This window comes from Psilocybe cubensis, chromosome 3, assembly GCF_017499595.1.
Source record: "Psilocybe cubensis strain MGC-MH-2018 chromosome 3, whole genome shotgun sequence".
Classification (NCBI taxonomy): domain Eukaryota; kingdom Fungi; phylum Basidiomycota; class Agaricomycetes; order Agaricales; family Agrocybaceae; genus Psilocybe; species Psilocybe cubensis.
The window spans coordinates 481,875-507,202 of NC_063001.1; the positions used below are offsets into that span (position 1 = coordinate 481,875).

The window sequence follows — 25,328 nt, forward strand, 5'->3', positions numbered from 1 at the left end:
TTTTATTTGTTGAATTTCTGTGTGCACACTTGGTACTACTTATTGAGTAAAACACAAAAATCCTAAAATTGCTGCTATCTCCAAACCACAAATCCATACACCCGCCAACTGCCACCATAAAAGGCCCCAACCCCGCCAATACAGGCTACCTTCTCACAATATTCTACCCAACCCCGCCATTTTTCAATTTCCCACATCCTTGCACAATATTCCGACTACCCGACACCACTAGCCCGCACCCCGCACATTATTCCAACTACCCAACCCCGCCATTTTCCCATTTTCCGCACCCTGCACAATATTCCAAGCACCCGACCCCGCCATTTTCCCATTTCCTGCACCCCCGCACAATATTCCGACTACCCGACACCACTAGCCCGCACCCCGCACAATATTCCGACTACCCAACACGACCAGCCCGTACAATATTTCAACTACCCGACCCCGCCATTTACCGATTGCCCGCACCCTCGCAAAATATCCCGACTATCGGGTCATACACGCTCCGACAACTGTATTCCCCGACCCCAATATTTTTCAACTGCCCGCGACCCGTACAATACACAATGTCCCGACTACCTGTCATGCCGGCTGCGACAATCACATTCTCCAACCCCTCCATTTGTTGATTACCCGCACCCCAGTACAGTATCCCGATTACACATGGACCGGAACCAAAATATCTCGCTGGCAGGTACATTCAATGAAGCCATATAATGCACTACATTGTGAGTCTCCTTTGCGGGAAATTTTGCATTCAATGATTCAGTGAATTTATTGAACCCACATTATATGGTACATTGTAAGATACTTTGATACACTTCTTCTTGTACATTGTAGCATGCCTACCTGAGAAAACCCAGGTCGAATATCTAGGATTCATTATCTCTTCTCAGGGTGTCCAGATGAAACTGGCCAATGCCACGCACGGTCAAGGAGATCCAATCATTCCTCGGTTTTAGAAATTTCTACCGCAGATTTGTTGATCATTATTCCGAAACTGTACTCGCATTGACCAGTCTAACGTCAAAGGCAGCAAAAGCGTCTTTTAACGGAATTACAGAGGCCGCTCAATCCGCTTTCGAACGCTTAAAACTCACATTTACGACTGCTCCTGTGCTTCAGCACTTCGACCCTCTCAAACCTAGCACAATTGTCACGGATGCTTCGGACTTCGCTATCTCTTCTATTCTCCTTCAACCAAATGACAATAACTTATTACAACCCGTTGCTTATCATTCTAAGAAACTATCTCCGGCGGAAATTAACTACGAGATATATGACAAGGAACTTCTCGCCATTGTCGATACTCTTCGCGATATGCGCTCATGGCTTGTCGGTTCCCCGCACCCAGTTTCCATCCTCTGCGATCACAAGAATCTTGAATATTTCATGACATCGAAAACGCTGAATCGTCGTCAGGCGCGTTGGTCAATGTTGCTATCGGAATACAACTTTCAACTCAACTACAAACCTGGAAAATCGAACCCTGCTGACGCTGCATCACGTCGCCCGGACTTCGCGCCTAAAGAGGGGGATGACGTCGTTAAAAAATCAATTCAAACCGATTTTGACTGAGTACCATCTTCAAAGATTATTCCCTTCTAACAAACCTTTGTCAGAACCACCAACAATCTCTTCAATGTCCACCTTCACGCTGGATAACTCGGAGTTATTGGATGAGTTTAAAGAAGCTTTTAAACATGATCTACAGTGGCGCGAAGCCCGTACTCAATGCGATGAGTCATTCACTTCTGTAAATGATTTAGTCTTTCACAACGGTCGTCTCTATGTTCCAGAATCCCTTCGTCCCAAAATTCTGCAACTTCGCCACGATTCAGTACTTTTGGGTCACCCTGGACGCGCAGGAACTTATGACCTAGTTGCAAGAGATTTTTCCTGGCCAAATATGCGACGTTACGTGCGATCCTATGTGTCTTCCTGTGATCACTGCGCCAGAAATAAGATCTTCCCTCACAAACCTTATGGGCTACTCCAACCCTTGGATATTCCTCATCGTCCCTGGTCGTCAATCTCCATGGATTTTATTACAAAGTTGCCTTTATCTCATGGTTACGACACGATATGGGTTATTTGTGACCGGATGACAAGGGCCGCTCATTTTATTCCAGTGAATGAATCCATGGATGCACCAACACTCGCGCACATATACATGGACAGGATCTTTCATCATCACGGTTTCCCTCAATCCATCGTCTGCGACAGAGGATCCGTTTTCATATTGTCATTCCTTACAAACCTTATGAAACTCTGCGGAACAAAAATGCGACCATCAACGGCTTATCATCCACAAACGGACGGGCTTACTGAGAGAACAAATCAGACTCTGGAAGTATACTTGCGCGCCTTCTGTTCATACAATCAGGACGATTGGGTTGACTATTTAGCGACAGCTGAGTTTTTGTTTAACAACACGATCAATTCCTCTACTCAGCAGACACCATTCTATGCCAACCTAGGATATCATCCTGATTTCGAAATCAAGATCTCCGAACGCTCAACAAATCCTCTGGCAAATGATGTTGCTTTGCACCTCGACATCATACATCGAGAACTTCGTGCCGAGTTACAGCATTTGAACGAATACATTGCTCATCAATATAATCAACACCACATTCCTGGACCTGACTTCAAACTCGGAGACCTGGTCTGGTTACGTCGTCGCAACATCAAGACAACAAGACCTTCGGACAAACTAGATTATCGCAAGATAGGACCCTTCAAAATCCTTGACAAGAAAGGATCATCATCATTTCTTCTCGACCTTCCTTGCTCTCTATCTCGTTTACACCCTGTCTTCCATGTGTCGCTCTTGGAACCTTATATTCAAAGCGACCTATCACATCCTGAATTCCCTTCGAAACTGATTTTGGAAGAAGACCCCACACCAAAAATCAAGAAAGTTCTGGACTGTTGTCGAGTCGGCAGGCGATACGACTACTTGTTGTCCTGGCAGGAACTCCCTGATTCAGAAAACTCTTGGGTCCCATTTTCGGAAATCTCGCAACGCGACTATGACATTATTGAAACTTTCCATTGTCGAAATCACTTGAAGCCTCACCCCCCTCGCTTCGATTTCTCCGCTCTACCCCATGTTCAACCTCAAAGTTTTACGGACATACCAAACGCTCCAATCGTCGACTACTTGGACCCACAAGTATACATGGACAAGTCTAATATACAATCCAAACCTTGGATGAAGGAATACGAACCACCTCATCATCAACATTCACGAACCGGCTGAACAATAAAACCCCCTTCACGATACCTCGCTCAGGCCTAACGAGGGGGTACTGTGATGATTCGTTCAATTACTAACTACTTATTTAGCATAGATACTCGTGACTGACTAGTAGATTAGATCATGGACACTCACGGGCACTCTAGATAGGTGTTGGAATCATTGTATTGGATTCGGGACTGATTATTTGGGCTGACATATTTGTATTCTGATTCAAGTAACTACGTATCAGTGTGAAATGCTACATTGTATCGTAACATAGGATACAATGCCCACTACAATGTACCATATGATGGGGGTTTAATGAATTCATTGAAACCCTGAATCTAGTACTTTCAAAAAGGTAACTACATTGTGGTGTATCTTCTCGATTCATTGAATGTCTAACATTATACAAATATGTAGTATCTAATCATACCTTTGTTTGTTCACTAGTAAAATTGTTATGGGTAAGGATTTGAATGTTGCATTAAATAGGACTGGTATCGGAAACCTAATTTTTGCTAGTATTCCGACATCACTGTACTCGGATTGCATCCTGCGCTGGCATCAATAGAGGTACGCGGCCTGCCGCGCGCGTCGCTTACAGGCTATGCGCACCAATGGGAAACGCGCGCATTGGACAGTTTCCGACCCGCCGCTGCCGCGCGCGGCACTGCGCACCAATTGAAAACCTGCGCATCTGCTAGATTTCCGACCCGCCGCTGCCGTGCGCGGCGCTTACACGCTATGCGCACCAATTGGAAACGCGCGCATCGGACAGTTTCCGACCCGCCGCTGCCGCGCGCGGCGCTTACACGCTATGCGCACCAATTGGAAACGCGCGCATTGGACAGTTTCCGACCCGCCGCTGCCACGCGCGGCGCGGCGCACCAATTGAAAACCTGCGCATCTGCTAGATTTCCGACCCGCCGCTGCCGTGCGCGGCGCTTACACGCTATGCGCACCAATTGGAAACGCGCGCATCGGACAGTTTCCGACCCGCCACTGCCGCGCGCGGCGCTTACACGCTATGCGCACCAATTGGAAACGCGCGCATTGGACAGTTTCCGACCCGCCGCTGCCATGCGCGGCGCGGCGCACCAATTGAAAACCTGCGCATCTGCTAGATTTCCGACCGCGCGGCAGCGCTTACACGCTATGCGCACCAATTGGAAACGCGCGCATCGGAGAGTTTCCGACCCGCTGCTGCCGCGCGCGGCGCTTACACGCTATGCGCACCCATTGGAAACGCGCGCATCGGAGAGTTTCCGACCCGGCGTGCGGCGCTGCGCACCAATTGAAAACCTGCGCATCGGACAGTTACCGACCCGCCGCTGCCGCGCGCGGCGCTTACAGGCTATGCGCACCCATTGGAAACGCGCGCATCGGAGAGTTTCCGACCCGCCGCTGCCGCGCTCGGCGCTTACACGCTGTGCGCACCACTTGGAAATGCGCGCATCGGACCCGCTATCACATTCAACTTGTATTTAGTTCATTGTACTTCTAAATTATGTGATCTGTTCATTCTTATTTCACTTGATTTCATAGCATACATAGAAGACAAATGATATAATTTGATCATACAGACACAGTATGCTACTACTCAAACTTGAACATGTTAACATCTAAAAATTTATCAAAGTATGCAGGAGTGAATACCAAACCACTCTGTTCCAGTTCCGACACAGCTAGCAACGGGGTAGTTTCAACATGTACATCGTTATGAATTCTAAGAATTTGTTGAGGATATAACAAAGTTACATACCACTCTCCGACTGGAACTCGCTGCCACTACCCTCATCTAATGGAAAGTAAATCTCAGTACGATAGAAACGAACTGATATATTTAGTAGATACCTAATGGAAAGTAAATCTACGTTAAGAGTAAGTAAGATTGAATAGAACACAAGTAAGTTAGCTGGCACACACCTCAGTACGATAGAAACGAACTGAGGTGGTGCCACTCCTTCGAGAGAAATATAAACGAAAACTACGATGAATGTAACACCAACAAGTATGAATGTAACACGAATTATACATAGCCCAGACCGCCGTCACGAGGACGCGCCGGTCAGTTTGTCAATCCAACACTCCCCCTCAAACTGCGGCGCGTAAACCCATCGCGTTCGCAAAGTGCTTCGCTTTCGCGCTCGGAAGAGCCTTCGTGAGAGTGTCGGCAGTTTGGTCATCGGTAGGGCAGTAAATCAACTTGATAGAGCCGGAGTCGATAATGTATCGAATAAAGTGGTAACGAATATCGATGTGCTTTGTGCGTGCGTGATATTGACCTCCGTGAGCGAGAGCGATGGCCGATTGATTGTCGCCGTAGAGTGTGGTGGGGTGTACTATCTTGATATCGAGTGCGCTAAAAATATCGTTAACGAGGCTGCGTAACCACATGGCTTCCTTTGAGGCGTGGGTAGCGGCCACGTATTCGGCCTCGGCTGTCGACAGGGTGACCAACTCCTGCTTTTTCGACGACCACGACACAGCTCCTCCATCCACCACGAACACGTACCCCGAAATCGCCCTCCTGTGGTCTTGCGACGCCCCATCTGCGTCTACGAAACCCACCATGTCCCTCTTCTCACCGCCATACGTCAACGCCAAGTCTCGGGTGCCCTTGAGGTACCGAAAAATCTTCTTCACCGCCTCCCAGTGAACCCACGCCGGGTTGTCAACGAATTGCGCCACGGTATTTGTCGCAAACGTGATGTCGGGTCGCGTTCCCATTGACGCGTACATGAGCGAGCCCACTGCTTCACGATATGGTACGTTTTTCATCCGTGCAATGTCTGCAAGAGCGGTCGGGCATTGTGACCTGGCAAGTGGCTGACACGGATCCATAGGGATAGCACTTGGTTTCAGGTCGTCGAAATTGAAGCGCGTCAAGATGGTGTCGATATACGCATCCTGGGAGATGGAGACGGTTTTATTGGCGGTGTCGCGAGTGATTTTGAAGCCGAGGAGCCATCTGCATTCACCAAGGTCCGTAATCTTGTATTTCTTGTTGATTTCGACCTTAAACTGCGCAATTAGTGGCGTTGAACTCCCCGTTACCAGGCAATCGTCGACGTGTACCCCCACGATGACAATTTCGCCATCCACCACCTTCACAAACACACCTGGATCCGCCTCCAACACCCTAAACCCCAACTCCCCCATCGCCTTTTTCAACGCCTCATACCAATTCCTCGCACCCTGCTTCAACCCGTAGAGTGCCTTGTGAAGGCGATACACGTAGCGACGTGAGTCCGTTGCAAATCCGCGTGGCTGCTCGAGGTAAATGACTTCATCTTCATCCAGGTTCGAGTTCAAGAACGCGCTATCGAAGTCGATGCTTTTGAGCGGCCATCCATTGCGGTTAGCAAGTGCAATTAGGTATCGGAAGGTGGGCAGGCGTGCGACAGGTGCGAAGGTTTCCGTGTAGTCCACGCCATGGATCTGAGTGAATCCGCGTGCGACGAGACGAGCCTTGTACTTGTCAATCTCGCCTGCGGCATTCTTCTTGATGCGTAGGACCCATTTGCTGCCAACGACGTTAGCATTTGGTGGGCGTTCAACCATCTTCCATGTCCCGTTCGCCTCGAGTGATGCAAGCTCGGCTTTGATCGCGGCCTCCCATTTCGGCCAGTCGGATCTCCTTCTCGCTTCGTCGTATGTCGGGTTCAGCCCCTCAGCTGCATCCATTGCAGTTGCCATCGCAAAATCCATCGCCTCAACAATGTCCCATGCATCCGCCAACAGCCCTTCATCACCTGCACCCTCAACACTGGCCTCGCCTTCCTCGCCCTTCTCGGAAACCTCTGGGACAACCTGGAGACCGCGCGGGAACTGGCTTGCTGCAGGTAAGTTGCTAACTTTTGCAACTCCCTGCCGAATGTCTCTGACGTACGCGCTCTCCTTTCGCAGCCGTGTACTTCGACGTAGCTCAGGTTCTGCTGTTGTAGGAGTGTTGGTGTCGGGTTTGGGAATGTTTGGGGACACGTAGCGCTTGGAATCATCCTCACGCTCGTCGTCTGACTCCCCCTCAAGCGGTGCGTGTTCCAGTACTACCTCATCTGGCATAAATCTGACACTTCGCTCAACTATCACAGATCTCTTCTCTGTGTAGTACACCCGGTGGCCGTGGCTTTCTTCATCAAACCCGACCCACTTTCCTTGCTTTGCTCGACCGTCCAGCTTCGAAGCGCTAGTATCATGCACCCACATGTCACAGCCCCATGGTGGAATGTTCGAAATGTCCGGCTTTTCACCCGTCAACACCTCGTATGGTGTTGCTTCCCCAAGCGCCTTTGTTGAGGTGCGGTTCTTCAGATAGACCGCATGATGCATTGCCTCACCCCACAAAAACTTTGGTAGGCCACTGTCGTGTCGCATTGCACGCACCTTGTCGAGGAGTGTGCGGTTGAGGCGTTCCGCAACGCCGTTGTATTCAGGGGTGTCATGTATGGTGAGTCTTCGAGTGGTGCCGGCCGCCTTGAGATGGGCTGAGAATTCATTACTTAGATATTCTCCCCCTCGGTCACTGTGGAGTTTCTTAATGGGGGCGTCAAACTGGGTCTTCAGCCAGGCTTCAAACTCGCAGTAGTGCTGGAAGACCTCGTCCTTGGTGTGCATCAGGTAAATCTTTGTGTACCGAGTGTAGTCGTCTGTGAAGCTGACGAAGTAAGACTTATGGTTGATAGTCTCCACAGGTGCATCACCCCACACATCCGAATGGATCTCCTGGCCAAGTTCCGTGGCCTGCTCCTCCACCCGCTCTCTTGCTATTGGCTTACGATGGGCCTTCCCCCACTCGCACGATGGGCAAAACGACGGCTTGCTGTCCTCATCAAGCTCGACTCCAGTTACCAGGCCCTTCTCAACGAGCTTCCGCGCTGCATCATGGCTGATGTGCCCCATCCGGCGGTGCAATTCATCGATGGTCAACACCTCGACAACCCGCCCAGCATATCCTGCTGCCTCCGGACGTGCCGTGAACACACGGTAAAGTCCATTCTGCACCTCGATCTTCCCCAGCATCTCACGCGATCTGTTGTAGATCCGACAGAGTGCTCCTGAGAACACAATGGTGCCGCCCGCCTGTGCAATTCGGCTGATGGAGACCAGGGTAACCCCCATCTTTGGGGCATAAAGGACATCACGGAGCAACTGCTTTGTTGCAGGCCCATCGCCGTTAGGTATGTCAACATACATATCTCCCTTGCCAGTCGCAAAGAACTGACGTTTATCGGCAGCTGTGATAGGCTTTGGGTCGGTCTCAACGAAGTTAACGAAGCGATGTCGGTGTCCGGACATGTGGCGCGTAGCACCCGAGTCGTACAGATCCATGTCGACAAGGGTCTGCTTTTGAGTGAGGGTGGCAAATGTGAATGTGCTGTGGGCTTCATCTGTAGCAGTAAGGGACAGGACTGCTCGAGAGGTAGGTGCGTAAATTTCCTCCCATTCGTCATCGGAGTCATCATCGGAGTCTGACACAGATTGCAGACCCGGAAATTCCTCATCACTGTCCTCATCGCTGGAGTTGCTAACTGACTGGAGGGCTGGCATGCCTTCAGAGTCAGCATCGGAGATGGGATCGTACTCGGAGCAGCTGGAGATGAGCTCGAGGATATCGGCGTCAGAAAGGGAGAATTCGGATGCGGAAGAACAGGTGAGTTCCTCCGACAAAACATTGAATTCATCATCTGATGTGGTCATGGCCATCCAACCCTCCTCGTCCCCATCATCCTTCGCACTAGCCGCTGTCTCCTTCCCCTTCCCCTTGTTGCCTTCGCCTCCACTGCTCTCCTTGCCCTTCCCCTTGGACTTCGAGCTACTCGGGCCTTGCCCTGCCCTTCCGCCACCCTCTGCCCAGCACTCGGACTTGAAGTGCCCACGCTTCTTGCAGTTGTGGCACTCGACATTCTTCTTCCACCCGCCCTTCCTCCCACGTGAACTTCCCGCATCTCCATGAAAGGCCGAGTTTTCTTCTCGCCTGCCGGTACCCTTCTGGCCCAGCGCACGACGGTCATACTCTTCGGTCACCGTGTGCATCAATTCCTCAGCGGATAAAGTTGTGCCAATGACGCTTGACGTGGCGTTTACGGCGGATATGTAGGGGTCGTAGGAAGGTGGGAGAGATCCCATGATGATTGCATAGAAGTCGTCATCAGATGGCGGCTGTCCCATGGCCGCCAAATCTTCGCGCATCAAGCGCAGCTTGTTGAAGTGTGCTCGCACATCTCCACGGTCCGGGCAGCGTTCCTGCTGTAGCCGGCGTCGCAAATCCACGGAGACCATCCGTGATTTGTTTTCGAAGTCTCTTGCGAGAGCATCCCAGATATCGAAGGCGGTTCCTTTGCCTTGGATTTTCATAAAGTGTGAGTCCGAAATCGTTGCCGCAATCTGTTGCTTAACGATCGCCTCTCCTTGGTTCCAGGCCTTCAGCTCCTTTCGCCATTCCGCATCAAGAACTTCCTGCTCGGTGGTGAGCGGCTGATTCGGGACACGAGTGATGGGGTCCGGCGGAGCTACTGCGGTTCCGTCGACGTGCTCGAGTTTGCCACGCGCGTCAATGGACCATAGAAAGCGTTGCTTGTAGATCACCCAGTTCTTGCCCGCCTCGTCGAGCTTGGGGATCTTCATGAAGTCGTCGCTAAGTTTGGAAATGGAAGACATGGTTGACAGTAGGAAGTGGAGAGTTTTCTCAGAGAGTAAATAGGTCACTGGTCGGTTGAGTAGAATGAATGCTGGATTGATTCAGTGTCTCTCGGGGCCCATAACCTAATGGAAAGTAAATCTCAGTACGATAGAAACGAACTGATATATTTAGTAGATACCTAATGGAAAGTAAATCTACGTTAAGAGTAAGTAAGATTGAATAGAACACAAGTAAGTTAGCTGGCACACACCTCAGTACGATAGAAACGAACTGAGGTGGTGCCACTCCTTCGAGAGAAATATAAACGAAAACTACGATGAATGTAACACCAACAAGTATGAATGTAACACGAATTATACATAGCCCAGACCGCCGTCACGAGGACGCGCCGGTCAGTTTGTCAATCCAACATCATCTTCTGCAATATCTGACTGCCTTCCTGTTTCTTCGTCCAAAGTTCCGCCCAAGTTGTCATCCAACCCCGCATTTGTGCTGCTGTCATCGTCGAAAAGGCCTAATGCTGCATCCAAGCTGTCATCCGACTCGGAACCAAAAAGGTTGTCGTTTGCGGCTTGGTTTATAATATCGTTATCCGATTCGGAGTCACTGGAGTTGCCATTACTGGAGACTGGATCCGCCGCTTCTGTAAAATCTTCAACGCTGGAAAGCGGGACCTGATCTGCAACTTCTGCAAAATCTCCGACACTGGAAGGCGGGCTCCCTTCGGTACCGTACTTGAAGTAGTCGGGTTGGGTGAATGTGGCGGAAGGCAATGTTTGGACGGCGGATATGGCTGCAGAATCAAAGGTGCCGACCTGAGACAAAGAGTCTTCAGTGGAATATTTAACCTTTTGCCCTTCCTTGAGATTTTTTGCGTATCCTGTATGTTCTTTCGGATTGCTGACCTCGGAAATGCTGAGGACATCTTTGATGGTAAGAGATTTCCCCCAAGTCCACTTGTCGGATGGGGGCGTCTGCTTTGAATTCATCAAATCGGCGGGTATTTCGGGTTTGCGGGTTTTGATGTTGTCGCGTCCATACGTTGCCGCACCCTCAATAGCAGCATCGTCAAGTTCCTGGCTAAGCTCGTAGAGCTTGAAAAATCCCATTGCACGTCGCGAAATACAAGCAACTTGGTTGGAGGCTACATCGGCAAGACATGTAGAGAAATTCTTGACACCTCTGAACTGAACAAGCAGATCATCAGAAAGATTACGGAATTTAGCACAACAACCACAGTGTATGTCACCGGGTTTAGAGTCGGGAACAATCTGAGTCGGATAAATAAAGTTTGTCTGACCAGGGGCATCGGGAGGGGGATCAAGAGTAGACAGCTGCCCATGACGTATACCACTCGGCTCAGCGGGAGGCAGCGGTTTGGTGGAATCCTTTGCTTTGGGGAAACTTTTAGCATACTGTTCACCATGAAATTTCACGATTTTCCCAATGGTAAGATGATTTAACATTCTTTCGGGACTTGGGGGGGTATTACGAGTCCACCAGTCATAAAGGTATTTTTTGACACCTTTCTCAAAACCCTGGTCATTGTCATCCGCGGCCAAAGAGGGCAAAAGATCGGGGTGAAAGTCCATTGGAAACTCTTCGGGTAGACATGCAAAAAGAGATTCGGAAAGAAGGCGAAGGATGTATGGGATATCCAGCACCCAACCAACTGCATATGCTTGACCGACAACTGCCATAATGTAGTGCTATTGAGTACATGAGATTTATCAGTGATAAGATGATGATCATTTCTGATAACACACCAATTCTTCCTGAAGGCAACGTTGCATCCATCCATGGTTGTCCAGACTGGCGTCGATGATATGAATTAAAGCCTCGCGAAGTCTAGAAGCACCACAATATATGATTCCTTGCGCCAAAACCTGCTCGGCCTTTTGGGACCCAACTTGGATGTCAAAGGGGTTGAACGGTCTGATCGTGATCAAGGGTTGGTCAAAAAATGACTCGGAGTCACTCATGGTGGTTGCAGATTAAGGACAAAAATTTCAAATTACAAAGGTTTGTAATGTTTATTTACTGATCTAAAAGATCGATCTGATATCAAAGCCAAATGATGCCACATTTGCGCTTTGCGATGTGCATATGCTATTGCACCCGGCAAAATTGTCGGGTTATCCTTGATAGCCGACTTCCAGGTTGCACTCTTGTGTAAGAAATATGTCACGGTCCATTGCATCTCATACCTAACCAATGTACTCTCCTCCTTCCATCGTTGAAAGTGAGCTCTGGCTCTTAACCAATGTACTCTTTTAACTGAAAGGTTAATAGAAATTAGCGCTCAACAAAAATAGAATCAATATGAGAAATTAACTGACATTCAAGCACTGTTGCCGGATCAGCGTTATCGCCGAGAGAATTTGGATCGGCATTGTCGGGAGCGTCGGGATCCAGCACCCATCGGGGACCTAACCGTTGATTTACTGAGTACCATATCCATGACAAGCGGAAATTTGTCGATCCTGGTATGTTCGGGTTAAGAACAGCGGTACTTGATCGGACATCATCTTTGGTGAGGACCCGAAACTCCCGAAGAATATTGTTGTCGGCACCAAGTTGAACTAGGCAATCTCGACATCGTGAGTAGGCTTGTGCATGATGTGAAATGCGTTCCCTCAACTCCTTTGCTGCCGCTTGTCCTCGTGTACGCACACCTTTTCGTGGGCCCTTTCGTATGACATCGGAATACTGAAATGACCTCTCTGCAATAAGTTCTCGAATTTGATTCAGGTGTCCTCGAGCTTGTGAAATCCTAGCATGTATTTCAGATGGTGCATGAATGATGTCCACATTCCCATTAGAAGGTAGGAATATTGTTTGAAGGTCAATAGGCTCATACACTGCTGAACCCGATCCCGGCGCCAAAATGTCTTCCTCATCCTCCCAATCTATAAAGAGTTGTTCGGGTATTTCATTCCCTTTGGAAGCTGTCGGAAGAACTCCCGCGTCATTTTGCAGAATGCTTAGTTGAGCCATTAATGCTTTTAAAGTTTCGCGTAGCTTTATTAATTTGTTACGTTCTGCAAGCCGATCATGGTTAATAAGGCGTCGGGCTCTCATCCGAATGTCCAATCTGTGTGTATAACTATTAACACCATGATAAATAATCAAGACTGATTTAAACACATACTGTCTTTCTTCCACAACTACTGCAAATTGTATCCATGACTCAATCGGGTTTAGAGGTCGATGCGGAACTGCATCGGGAGTGACTGTGGAGGTTCCAGGCCTTTTTGCTGCATATATATCCATAACCTTTGGGTCCACCAACCTCTTGGACTCAGCTTCTTCAATTTGTTGTTTCCATAACTTTACTGCATCGGGGTCAGCTCCTTGGGTTAAGTTTACAAATGCTACCCGATACTGCTCTTGTTTTTCTTCAGCCTCATCATGCCTACGACAGAGATATTTTGTGATTCCAAGAGCCTTTTTGTGATTAGAGTCGGAAGCATGATCGTCTAGCAACTCTGCACGGTGCGCCAGAGTTGCTGTGCGGGCGGCGGGAGATATATGATTCAAATCCGCCCATAGTGATTCCAAAATTTCTCCGCAGACGCAAGCGGCACCAGGAATGAAGGTTGGTGCATATCTAAAGAAACATTCATCTTTATGAGCATGTACGTGAAACATGCCAATTGCCCGATCAACTTTGAGTCCTTTGGGGAGTAGATGCCCAATACGCTTGAGAAGATAAATGATATATTGACAGATTATGTCGTAGATAACCGCTAGGCCTTGGTCGGGATCAACACCTGTTGATTTTAATGCTGATAGAAGGGCAAAGTCGACATTCTTTTGTTGCTCTCCTTTAAAAAGATCGACAAGTGAATTGGGGGCGTAACATCCATGCCTTGCACAGGCAACCCCCACAATGCCTGTAACATCGCAGGATTTTGATGATAATAATGAATTTTGGATTGCCCGGAATGTGTTTTCACATGGTGCTCCCTGAAGAGGGTAGTTAGATATTCCACCTGTTATTTATCAAATACAAAGCTCTTACTGTCAATGCTTCAATGGCGGATTTCAAAAATTCACCATACTCCATTCGATCGGGTGTCATTCCACCACCTTCCGACAACCATATATCGCGGGATGGTTTTTTAGATCGGACATGGTCTGCTTTGAAGTTTCCGTCCGCTACAAAAACACGCTTGTAGACCCAGCGATTGGGGTCATCTTTCCAGTTGGCACTCAAATTGACACCAGGCTGTGGACATGCTGGGCAGAAATTGGCTAGTTCTCCCCGCCCAACCGACAGTGCACTTTTGCCGTTATGGCCTCCGAATCCTGCCCATTTTAACTTTTTCATCCATCTCCATAAGCGGGACATCCGTCGAAATTCATTATAAAGATTGACAACGGTATGCGGGGCAGTCGGATTGGTGACACGTCGCAATAGGGAGTAGAACTGGTAAGCAGAAGACTTGAGTTCTAAATTTGAGAGTCGAAAATAATCTAATAATTGTGCGGAAAATAGTGTGCGGATTTGCTGGAAACTTGTCGGTAGCAATCGGCATGCCATGAGATCTAAAGGAAGCTGCCCCGACCCATGGCAAACGCAAGATACCATAGCCAAATGATGAAGGCCATTAGTATGCACAACTCGCACATAGGAATTGTTTAACCCATCAGCAAAGGGGGCATTTCCAGTGAAGGTAGAGTTGGGATCCCGATTCCCGACCGTTGGTGGCGAAAGATATGCTGGCATGAATCGGACATCGGAGTCGGCATCACCTACCTCTGCTTCATCATCACCATCTTCAAATCCCTCCAAATTTGATGGATCCTCCCGAAGCTGGTTGAGATACTCCTCAAACTGATCATCTGTAATGCCATCTGGATTTTGGGTATGTTCTGAGTCCTCCTTAGTATCATCCATAAAAATATCATTGTCATATCTTGAAGGATATGAAGGTGATTCAGATGTCGGGTGTGCGACGCGCAGTAGAGCCTGTTCTTCAAAGTCTTTCCGCTCTTCCAACTCCTCAAGAAGTTGCTTTTGAAATGTTAGAGATTCGCATAGAGGAGGAAATTCTGCAGAATGGTGAGATATTAATAGATAACATCCCACCTCCCATAGCTCTGCTGATCGGAAATAGGCACCATTCCAACGCTCTATCCTATGCATTGGATTAACCTGATGCTCATGTCGTATGCACCGTCTGCATAATAGAGATGGAATAGAGCAATCTCGACACCTCCATACCGAGATGCAATCGTTATGGCATTGTGTGCAGATGGATGGTGCATTAAGCGCCCTCGGCGCTTCTCGACTCAGCAATGCACCAAGTATATCATCCACTCGTTCCACAAATTGCAGAATGTAGTCTCTTTGAGTCTTTAACGTATAAGATAAGCCAGCAACTCCATTTAAAACTTTGAAATTACCTTTCGAGGTCTGGAGTCTACAGGTCTTCCATCGTCGCGGTGGTCATCAGTGTTGTGTATGTCATAATCACCTTCATAGCCTTCTGATGTATCCTGATTGTCTATATGCCATGGATCACCTGTATTACGCCTCTGTGGAACTGCCAATGAGACTGGAACAAGGAAAGTCAGTGATTGTAATAATAGCTTGCATTTTTTGATACCTTTTACCAAGTCCGGAACCGTCCTTCCAGTTCTTGTTGTACGAGTACGATTTTCATATGTTACTGCGTCTGCTGCATCAGCATCATCCTCATATAATGTCCCCTTTTTGGATCTTCTTGAACTTTTGGTTCTCTGTGACGGCATAGAAAAGGAATAGAAAGAGCAGAACAAAGTACAAACGTGAAGACTCTTAGGTTCCTTATCATGAAATCGATTAGATCTTATTCCTGAATGGAGGTTGTGAAATTTGTCATACAGGCCTGAAAAATATAAATAGGGAAACCTTCTAGCTAAGCTGAATTCTTTACACCCCCATAAAAAGGTATAAGCAGCCCAGAACATGTCGGAGATAGATGAGCAAGATGTTCTAGATGTTTTTCAGACCCACGATAGGCGCAAGAGGGTGTACAATAGTCTGGAGAGAAAGGAAATAGACCCTTTCAAAGAAGAATATTTTGCGGCAACATCTAATCTTGAACGCAAACAGGTTGTATGCAAGATTCTCCCTTAACTATTTAATATTTGGGTTACGACAGGAAGTAGACGTCTGTCTGCAACTCAGGAATTTGCACAAAAAGAGGCAAAGGTATGTTACTATTGGTTACTTACCTGACAATATTTACCAATTCCGATTACTGCCAGCGGCTACTTGGTTGGATTCGGAATAATTGGAGAGCACCTCAACCAACCGGTGCTGAACTCAAGGGGAAAAAGCACAAGCGTACTACTGTGCTATGGCGAACCCGACCCGACGATGTCTATAAGGAAATTGCTTCAATCCTTGGACTTGAACATGCCGACAGTACTACACCTTTGGCATTTGAAACCCGCTCCCGTGCGATGGGCAATATTATTAGCCGCATGACTCCGCAAGAAAAACGAGCTCTGGATAGGGAAGCGGAAACATTGAATACAGTTGAGTATACGGACGAGCAGAAACTAAAGTAAGTCATTAATATTTAACAGTACACTAGCTCTAAAATATTTATAGGAGGGGGAACAAATATGCTTTTAAGAGGCTTGATGAGGCTGCTACTGTTCATTGGGCAGAAATGGGTTTGATGAATATAACATTTGTTGCAAGGCTCAATGAATCGGGCCAGCTCTCTGTCCGAGTGTGAGTCATGTTTTTCCACATTCAAACACATGCACTCACCAATTTGATAGTCATGATCAAGTTGCTAGTACACTTGGTGTTGTCTCCACTCTGTTTGAGGACCAGAAGCCCGATGAAGTCACCCAAATGAAGAGGATGGTTGCTACATATGTTCGTGGGTTGTTAAATGCTAGAGACAGAACACGGAATGGGACCCGCAATGAAAACACTACTGAAATATCTATCCTTGACCAAGATCCCGACGGATTTCCGCTTTTGCCATCCAACTTTGATGCAAGTAAATACAACAAGGAACAGTTGGAAGAGTTGTATCGTATGTATATGGGGCAGAACTACTGTGAGTTGCCAGTCATTATTTTCTTCAAAAGGGATACCTTTGCCTAACAATTGAGTAGTTTTAGCCACCAATGGCCGTTCTAAACATGCACCATTTAATGCTCTTCATGAATATCAGTCAACATTTATTTCACCAGAATATTTACCCCCAAAGGTCCGCCTTAATGCACCCCGCTCAGTCAGTTTAGATGACCTCCGACGTATCATGGACCACATTTACGCCCGACAAGAAATATTTCCACCCAGCCAGGTCTTCCGCTTCCGCAAGGTAAAAAAATTTAGGAAGGGGGATGAAACTACCCCAACAAATTACCCCGACGAAGACTTTCAATCTGATGCAGAGAAGCGCCGGGTTCCACCTAAAAAACCAAAAAAAGCAGCTAAAAAGAAGAATACTGCCGCACCTACGAAACCCGCACCTCTTGAATCTGCACCACTCCGCATTGAAGACATGCAAGGTGCTTCTCAATTGGTGTCCTTTGATAGTTTTCAGCCAGTAGAAGCGCCCTCAAAAGCACCACCTCCACCACCTCACACAAAGATCAATATGCAGGATATTGACCCAGTTTTGTTGAATGAAAGTCAAGCAAATCAAGTTATAATTCACACACCCGCACCCGCACCCGCACCCGCACCTGCACCACCCGCACCCGCACCACCCGCACCCACACCCACACCACCTGCACCCGCACCACCTGCACCTGCACCCACACCACCTGCACCTGCATCGGCACCTGCGCCCACGCCCGCACCTGCACCACCCGCACCTGTACTACCCGCACCACCTGCATCCGCACCCGCACACGCACCCACACACGCACCCGCACACGCACCCGCACCCGCACCCGCACCCGCACCCGCACCCGCACCCGCACCCGCAGATGCACACGCACACGCACACGCACACGCACATGCACTTACACCCACACCCACACCCACACCCACACCCGCACCCGCACCCACATCCACAGCACCAACTCTAGTGATTGGTACTAATGGATTGCTTGATGTTAGTATTCTGGAGCCTGGGCGGCATACCAACAAAAACAAATCTTCCCAACCCAAACCACGTCCGAGAAAAAAGCCAACCACTCCCGATGAGATTGCACAGGCTGAAGAGTCAAGACGTTTATTGGAAGAGGCGCGGCAGATCGAGGCATCATTGCATATACCAGCACATGCAGATAAGCAAGCAGAAAGTTCAGGTGTGCGAAGAAAGCATAGAGAGGTAGATGAGGACCTTATTCTCTCTGGAAAGCGGGTACGCCGTCAAAGACAAAGAAGCCATTAGATATTCTATGTATCTTAGTATCATGTTTTCACAATAAGAAAGTTTGGGCAAGCAGGAAAAATATATTGATAGAGATACAAAAAAAACCAGCCTGCACAATCAACCACTACACAATTCTAAACAGAAGGGGAGGCTACATCCAAGCTGTTATTAACACCCGACTTTTTGTCACCACCATTCTCATTGTCATCAGGCGAGTCTGAATCAATGTCCATATCCGACTCGTAATGATGCACTATACCGTCCTTGGTGCCTGTCAAACGCTTCAACCGTGGATATGCAGTAGCAGAAGTTGCTAAACCATCACAAGCGGAAGAGGGAGAGGCGGGGTGAGTGGGTGACACTGTGGGGGGGACAACAGCGGTGGGTCGAGGAGCGGGAGGAGAAGCAGGTGACGTGGGAGGAGCGGGTGATGCAGTGGGAGCGGGTGACGCAGCGGGAGCGGGTGACGCAGCGGGAGCGGGTGACGCAGCTGGAGCGGGTGAGGCAGCGGGAGCGGGTGAGGCAGCGGGAGCGGGTGAGGCAGCGGGAGCGGGTGAGGCAGCGGGAGCGGGTGAGGCAGGGGGAGTGGGTGAAGTGGGAGCAGGTGAGCCAACAAGGTCGGGTGAAGCAGTGCGTGATGCAGTGGGTGAGGCAAGTGGTGCAGCAGGTGACGCGGCGGGTGATGGAGAGGAAAAAGAGGCACTCGGAGACCCAGAGCGAGTAGGTGAATGGGAGGCAGAGGGTGAAATATACTCACTTTCTTCCTCAAAGTTATCCCTTGACACTTCGATTTCTTGTTGTTGAAACTCGTCAACAGCCCTTTCCATATCCACAAGACGTTCCAAGAGGATAGCATATGAGTTATCTAACTCCTTGATACTCCTTGACATAGTTGAAATCTTCATTCGTGCATTGTGCAGTAGGTTTTCGGAAGTGTTGACAAGTTTCTGGTTAGACCCGACCCGTAGTGATAAGCTCTGATACTCAACCTTTAAATCCTCATGCGCTCTGCTGACCTCCATAAGTTCCTGGCGGGTATGGGCATAACGATCTTCCATAACAGTCAGTCGCTCAATAAGATGTGCAATGAGCGGGTGTGAGGAAAGCCCGCTAAGATCGGGGGGAGGTGCAGTAGTAGCTGGATTGACCTCCATCCTGGAAACCCTACTAGTCAGATCCTGGATCAATAGAGCCAATGACACGACAGCGGGAGTGGTTGTGGGGACATGAGCAGAGGGGAGAGGGACAACGGAAGTGGGAGTTTGAACAGCGGGAGCAGAAACAAGGGCGGGAAGTGAGGAGACTGCGGGAGTGGGAATGTGAGCGGGGAGCGCGGGAGCGGGAACATGAGCGGGGGAGGCTGCGGGAGCAGGAACACGAGGGGGGAGCGAGGGAGCGGGAACATGAGCGGGGGAGGCTGCGGGAGCAAGAACACGAGGGGGGAGTGAAGAGACAGCGGGAGCAGCAATACGAGAAGGGAGTGAGGGGACAGTGGAGGCAGGATGTGAGACAACGCGAACGGGAATGGAGGCATTTGCCTTCTCATCATCACTCAATTCAATGACTATTAGAAACATTAGCATATATAAAATTTCAAAGGGGGAAAAAGTGAAATACCGTTTGAAAAAGGTGTGTTTTGCAATGTTGTCAACTCGTTTGACTTGGTAGCAGAGCTACGAGCAGAACCAGAGGCTGGAGCAACGGCTCTTGGCTTTTTCTTGAGTGGTTCCAAGTCAGAAAGGACCACCGCGGGGGTAGTGTGCTTGGACTTCCCTACTTGCCGGGAAGGCTTTGGCAAATTAGTATTTCTAGCCTTGCGACCTGTCACAGAAACACTATTGCGAAAGCAACCCTTCTTACTGTGGCTGCATTCAAAGCAAGCGGCCTTGGTGCCAATATGGCAGGTGATCTTCATGTCTCTACACCTATCACATGGAGTCATATGCGGAATGCGGGGGGTATCATCTTCGGGCAGCTCATCCACCACAGGCAGTGGTGGTGTTTCATGCCGTTTCCGCTTCGAGCCTGTGCGACCACTGGACCGATCTTCTTCTTCTTCTTCTTCACTCTCCGACCCCTCATACTCAGAACCCGATGCTTCGACAGCACCCAATGCACCGGAGCTGGATGCCTTGACAGTGCGGTTGTATTCCTCGGTTAGCATTTTCACCTTTTGTGATTGCCCTCCCTGAGATTTTTTGAAGGAATGATGAGGGGAGTCGGGCATTTCAAAAGACGCCAGAGCAAGATCGTGGTGGATATCGATGATTTTTCGAGTAGGGGGGTTGGAAGGCTCTGCTGCCTTAGTTTCTTTTGACTTCAACTTTGACGCCTTGGTTGCTTTGGTGGCCAACTGAGGCTTAGAACTGCCTAGTTGGAGAAAGCATAGTTAATCTGAATTGGAATGTATAAAAAGAACGTCACGGTGGTCATACCTGATGCAGAGCTTTGGGGTTCATGCTCAACAGTATGGGTATGTTTGACTAAGTTGTTCGGAACATTAACAATTTTTTTTAAAAAAATGATGTAGTGAACAAAACATACCGGATGTCAGTGTTGCAGTAGCAGGTGCACCCAGCGAGCGGTAATTAACTGTCATACCCAATGAACGGGAATTAGTAGCCGCACCCGACGAGGCAAGAGAGGCAGCAGGGACACCCGACATGCGGGACTGTGGTGCTTCACCCGACACGCGGGTTTGCGGTGCTGCACCCGACACGCGGGACTGCGGTGCTGCACCCGCCATGCGGGTTTGCGGTGCTGCACCCGATACGCGGGTTTGCGGTGCTGCATCCGATATGCGGGACTGTGGTGCTGCATCGGACACGCGGGATTGGGGTGCTGCATCGGACATGCGGGTTTGCGGTGCTGCACCCGATACGCGGGTTTGCGGTGCTGCACCCAATACGCGGGTTTGCGGTGCTGCACCCAACACGCGGGATTGAGGTGCTGCATCGGACATGCGGGATTGTGGTGCTGCACCCGATGACACAAGAGAGGTGGGTGGGCCACCCAATACGGGAGTATAGGGTAATGCACCCAACACGCGGGACTCTGATGCATGGGATTGCACTGCATCCGATGCGCAGGAAGGGTCTGGTGTACCTGTTGAGCGGAAACACGGTGCACATATCAAGAATTGAGGGGGATGTGGGGCACCAAAAAAGTGAGAATTCGCACCAGAGTGGGGGGGAGATGCTCCCTGATTGGTGTAATCCTTAGCATCAGAAGAGTGTGCGCGTGTATCACCGCTCGGATTTGGGACCGAGTTGACGTGCACTTTGGCGGCTTCCTCCAAAATTCGGGCATGTTGGGCGGTAAACTCCTTAATATTGAGGGTGCCTTTCTTCAAGGCTGCCTTGTACCCAATGGTGACAGTCCAAAAAAATGATTCTGGACCAAACTTGACAAAGGCATCGGGGAAGGTCTTTGACTTTCTCAACAATATAAATTGTTTCTAAAAAGAAGCACCGTAGTATAGTATACACATCAGAGTCATGAGGTGGAGAAAAAAAAATGCCACGTACCAACTTCCGATTGTTCAATTTCATGAATCCTTCCAGATTTCCACCCTTGACTGCATTCCGGAGTTCGAGATCCGCTGCCTCAAGAGCAAGGCGCAGAGTGTTGGAATTGTTGAATTGGGAGGCCATTTGTAACAGCTAAGAGGGGGGAGTGTGGAGTATGTGTTAAATGTGTTGATTGGGGGGTCAGGGATGTATGTGGAGAGAAGCAAGTTGCACAAGTTGCACGGTACCTCTGAATTGACCCGATACGCTGTAAGTCGAAAGGTCATGTGATTGTTCCCAGACGTGCACCTATGATTGCCTCCGCAAATGCTTGGCGTGCAAGGGTATATCATGGCATCTCTTGTGATTTTTCGAGGCATCCTATCTTTTCCTCCCAAAGCCACTGTCGCGTCATGTCCGATTTCAATCCCAAGCCTCAGACTGTTGAATCCAATGTTCCCAGTGGTTATACTGTTATTGAGGGGCCCGGGGGGAAGAAGTACCTTGTCCCCCTTTTTGTGGTGCCCTCTCTGGAATATTCAATGTCCGCTTATCACAAAAAAGCGGAAATGAAGACTGAAATCGCCAATGCTGACGGTCTGGTAAGTAATCAGTTTTAATTGATTTTTATATTGAAAGTATTTACCATCCTAAGGATCCCTATCTTGAACGCTTACAGACCTACAACACTATTGCGGGAACGCTGCACGCACCACCCGACCCGGTATGTCATTAAAATCCAAACCGCGCCACTCACACACACTAATGATCACTTCTGGCAGCCGCTTACCGACAAGGAGCTTCTCCGACAACATGCTGAGGTCCAAGCACTTGTAGAAAAACTTGGCATCTCATATCGCGACGCTGCTCACCGCCTTTATATGGCCGAAATGGAGAAGTTGAAGGTCGCCGACATGCAAAGAAAATCATTCCAAATCTTTGAGAAGCGGGCAACTAACACCCTCAAGGGGATTGCAGGGCGCCATAATTACAAGAGCAATTATTTTATGATGTACAAGAAAATGAAATCCGAAATATCAAAGCAGAAGGAGCAGTAGATACATAGCTAGTGATACATAGTTAGTTTCTTTAAAACAAATTATCACTGTTCCTTGCCTCAGACATGAGTGTAATGTGAAGTACAATACTCCCTAGTAGGTCAAGTTTGAAATTGTACTTGACTCGTTGACATGAACCCTTGACTTCCAGCACCAAGCGGTATGCACATATTCAACTGTGCCAAACCCGATCATCAATTGTCGGTATTACTACTTAGAAATTTCCGCAGAGTACACTAAGACCCGACCTCACTGTATATTCCGACAATCCTACTAGATGTCAGCTAGAAGTCCTATTAATTACTGCTGTTCAATGAATCCACGCTATATGCTACATTGTAAATTCCCTGTTTTGGATAGTGTATATTCGCTGCTTTAATGAATTCTTTGAATCCGTATAATGCATCACAATGTATAGGTTCATTGTATCGTATGTTACTGTACAATGTTACAGTGCTATGTGTACGTATTTAGTCCGTTTCGCGATTCGGATAGTATATAGTCTGTATTTTACGAGGTTGATTCCTCACGGAATCAACCCAGTGCCAGATTCCTAATTCCGCACTCCATTTCGGGCACCTTCTCCTTTTGTATATTTGAGTTTCTGACAACGAGCACGAAAACCGTCTCCTTCAGCAAGATACTTTGGTCGTATTTAAAGTCGTATTTATGCCTCAGTGCACAATCAATATGATCATACACCGCTGGCGCTCATACATATTTGCCAGAAAAATATCTATCGGTAATTATGTTTCCTGTTCATTTTTGACATATTTGCTTGGAATATAGACTCCGGGGTTGCCTGTTAATTTCTTACGCCGTTGTATGCATAAGTGCAAAACAAAAGCGCTCGTAGGTAGTGACAATGGCCTGAACATACCATTAAAATCCAGTTTGCGTATTGGAGCTTTGGGCCATTATCGTGTTTCCTTTAATCGAAAAACGGCAACGTATGAGTGGGTGAGCAGCAGCAAGCTTTGGTCCAACACCCACTGAAATACGATAAATATGCTCCTGTTGGAAAGTAGGTTACCCTGTACAAAGTAGCAGCTAGGGTGACTAAAGGAAAGGCCTTTATTGGCTGAAAATGAGGATGATCCAAGTTGTCTACCAGCTTCCCATAAAACATCCAGTGTCAATTAGAGACGGGTCCTCCTATCATTTCCGCGTTTCTTGTTAAAGTCCTTGCGTTGAGGTCCGAAAACTCTTACCCTCAAAAATATTCCATTGTTCAATTCAAACAGAAGTCTGCTCCTAATATCAGTGAGATTAGAGGAATCCAACTTTCCTAAGGAAGTAATTATTCTGTTAGTAATGGTGTACTTGGATGTCAAATTATATAACATACATGTTCAAAATAGGGTGTTGGGACCTACGGGTGTGGGGGAAAGCACGGTGAGCAAGCTTAAAAATCAGACGACTTCTGTATTCTGAAAGAGTGTTAGTTTATCAATTTACTTCTGGGCGAGCCTAGAATGCTCACAAGTCACAAGTTGACTTCCTGTACCAAGCAAATAGAAACCGCAAAAGCACTCCACGGCGGTCATTGCTTGGTGTTGGTTGATACCCCTGGCTTTGACGACACTCACGAATCTGACGTCGTCATTCTGAAGAGAATCGCCGACTGGCTGAAAAATGCGTGAGTTATGGAATATACTTTTTCATCAAAAAGGACTTACGATGTAAAATTCAAAGCTACAATTCTAAAGCGTGCATAGGGGGTATCATTTACCTTCATGACATATCCAATAACCGGTTTTCGGGATCCGCACGTCAAAACCTCCAAGTTTTCAATAGCATGTGCGGAGAAGCAGCTTTCAGAAAGGTAGTCTTCGGCACGACTCATTGGGACGACATCGATAAATCTATTGCAAAGATCCACTTGAAGGGGAGGTCCATGCTATCCAGTGGAGCGAGCGTTTGCAATCTGGAACTCACTCCTGCTTCTGCGTTTGGGGTGATAGAGACCATAATACAGAAGCAGGCAGCATTCAGTGCTGAACATGGATTTGGGCAGAGTTTTACATGCCCGGATGCCGGTATGACCATTCAGAAGGAGATGGCTGTCCAGAAGAAATCGGTGCAGGAGACAAAGGCTGCAAAATCATTACGAACGACATTGAAGGAGATAGTTTTGCTGCAAAAGCAGATGCTGGCCATTGAGGAAATGGAAGCTTTGGGTGAGGTGGACGGATACGACGCAAAAAGGCGGCATTTGGAACGACTAGCAGATCAGGTTCAGGCCTTGAGGGTATCCCTGCCCAAACGATTGCGCAGTTTATTGCCGTTTTAAAGTTCCCGTAGGTATTGTAGTGCGATGCTTGCCCTTCGACAGTTCGGTACTGTGTTTTATGTTCGTATATTCCCTTGCTGTCCTCTAATAAGTGCAGGCAACCAACTTGAAATTATATATGCCTATATATGCGCTTGATAAAACCGGGAAAAAAGCGAGACAAGGAAAGTACGGTGGTTCCGAGATTCTGAACGATGGGTGGACACTGGAGTCAACATCATCTCCTGGACTTGGAT

General features: G+C 48.2%; 6 protein-coding genes across 6 annotated transcripts; 3 read left to right on the forward strand and 3 right to left on the reverse strand.

Annotated features, from left to right (window-relative positions):
* Positions 1–10,282: 10,282 nt before the first annotated feature.
* JR316_0002982 (uncharacterized protein) lies at positions 10,283–11,872 on the reverse strand (the record flags this gene model as incomplete). Its single annotated transcript, XM_047888765.1, has 2 exons — positions 10,283–11,599; positions 11,657–11,872. 2 exons carry the CDS (start codon positions 11,870–11,872, stop codon positions 10,283–10,285), a joined length of 1,533 nt encoding a protein of 510 aa, XP_047751139.1.
* A 32-nt stretch (positions 11,873–11,904) lies between these two features.
* On the reverse strand, positions 11,905–15,650 carry JR316_0002983 (uncharacterized protein; the record flags this gene model as incomplete). The annotated part of the gene is made up of 5 exons (XM_047888766.1): positions 11,905–12,167; positions 12,230–13,859; positions 13,915–15,252; positions 15,303–15,454; positions 15,506–15,650. The coding sequence occupies 5 exons, from the start codon at positions 15,648–15,650 to the stop codon at positions 11,905–11,907; spliced, it is 3,528 nt and encodes a 1,175-aa protein (XP_047751140.1).
* A 196-nt stretch (positions 15,651–15,846) lies between these two features.
* On the forward strand, positions 15,847–18,250 carry JR316_0002984 (uncharacterized protein; the record flags this gene model as incomplete). The annotated part of the gene is made up of 6 exons (XM_047888767.1): positions 15,847–15,996; positions 16,069–16,092; positions 16,149–16,450; positions 16,498–16,623; positions 16,674–16,960; positions 17,025–18,250. 6 exons carry the CDS (start codon positions 15,847–15,849, stop codon positions 18,248–18,250), a joined length of 2,115 nt encoding a protein of 704 aa, XP_047751141.1.
* Positions 18,251–18,366: 116 nt separating this feature from the next.
* JR316_0002985 (uncharacterized protein) lies at positions 18,367–21,885 on the reverse strand (the record flags this gene model as incomplete). Its single annotated transcript, XM_047888768.1, has 6 exons — positions 18,367–19,796; positions 19,850–20,053; positions 20,093–20,602; positions 20,668–20,715; positions 20,777–21,689; positions 21,760–21,885. 6 exons carry the CDS (start codon positions 21,883–21,885, stop codon positions 18,367–18,369), a joined length of 3,231 nt encoding a protein of 1,076 aa, XP_047751142.1.
* A 269-nt stretch (positions 21,886–22,154) lies between these two features.
* On the forward strand, positions 22,155–22,799 carry JR316_0002986 (uncharacterized protein; the record flags this gene model as incomplete). Its single annotated transcript, XM_047888769.1, has 3 exons — positions 22,155–22,343; positions 22,397–22,465; positions 22,524–22,799. 3 exons carry the CDS (start codon positions 22,155–22,157, stop codon positions 22,797–22,799), a joined length of 534 nt encoding a protein of 177 aa, XP_047751143.1.
* Positions 22,800–24,274: 1,475 nt separating this feature from the next.
* JR316_0002987 (uncharacterized protein) lies at positions 24,275–25,092 on the forward strand (the record flags this gene model as incomplete). The annotated part of the gene is made up of 2 exons (XM_047888770.1): positions 24,275–24,438; positions 24,495–25,092. The coding sequence occupies 2 exons, from the start codon at positions 24,275–24,277 to the stop codon at positions 25,090–25,092; spliced, it is 762 nt and encodes a 253-aa protein (XP_047751144.1).
* Between the last annotated feature and the right edge of the window lie 236 nt (positions 25,093–25,328).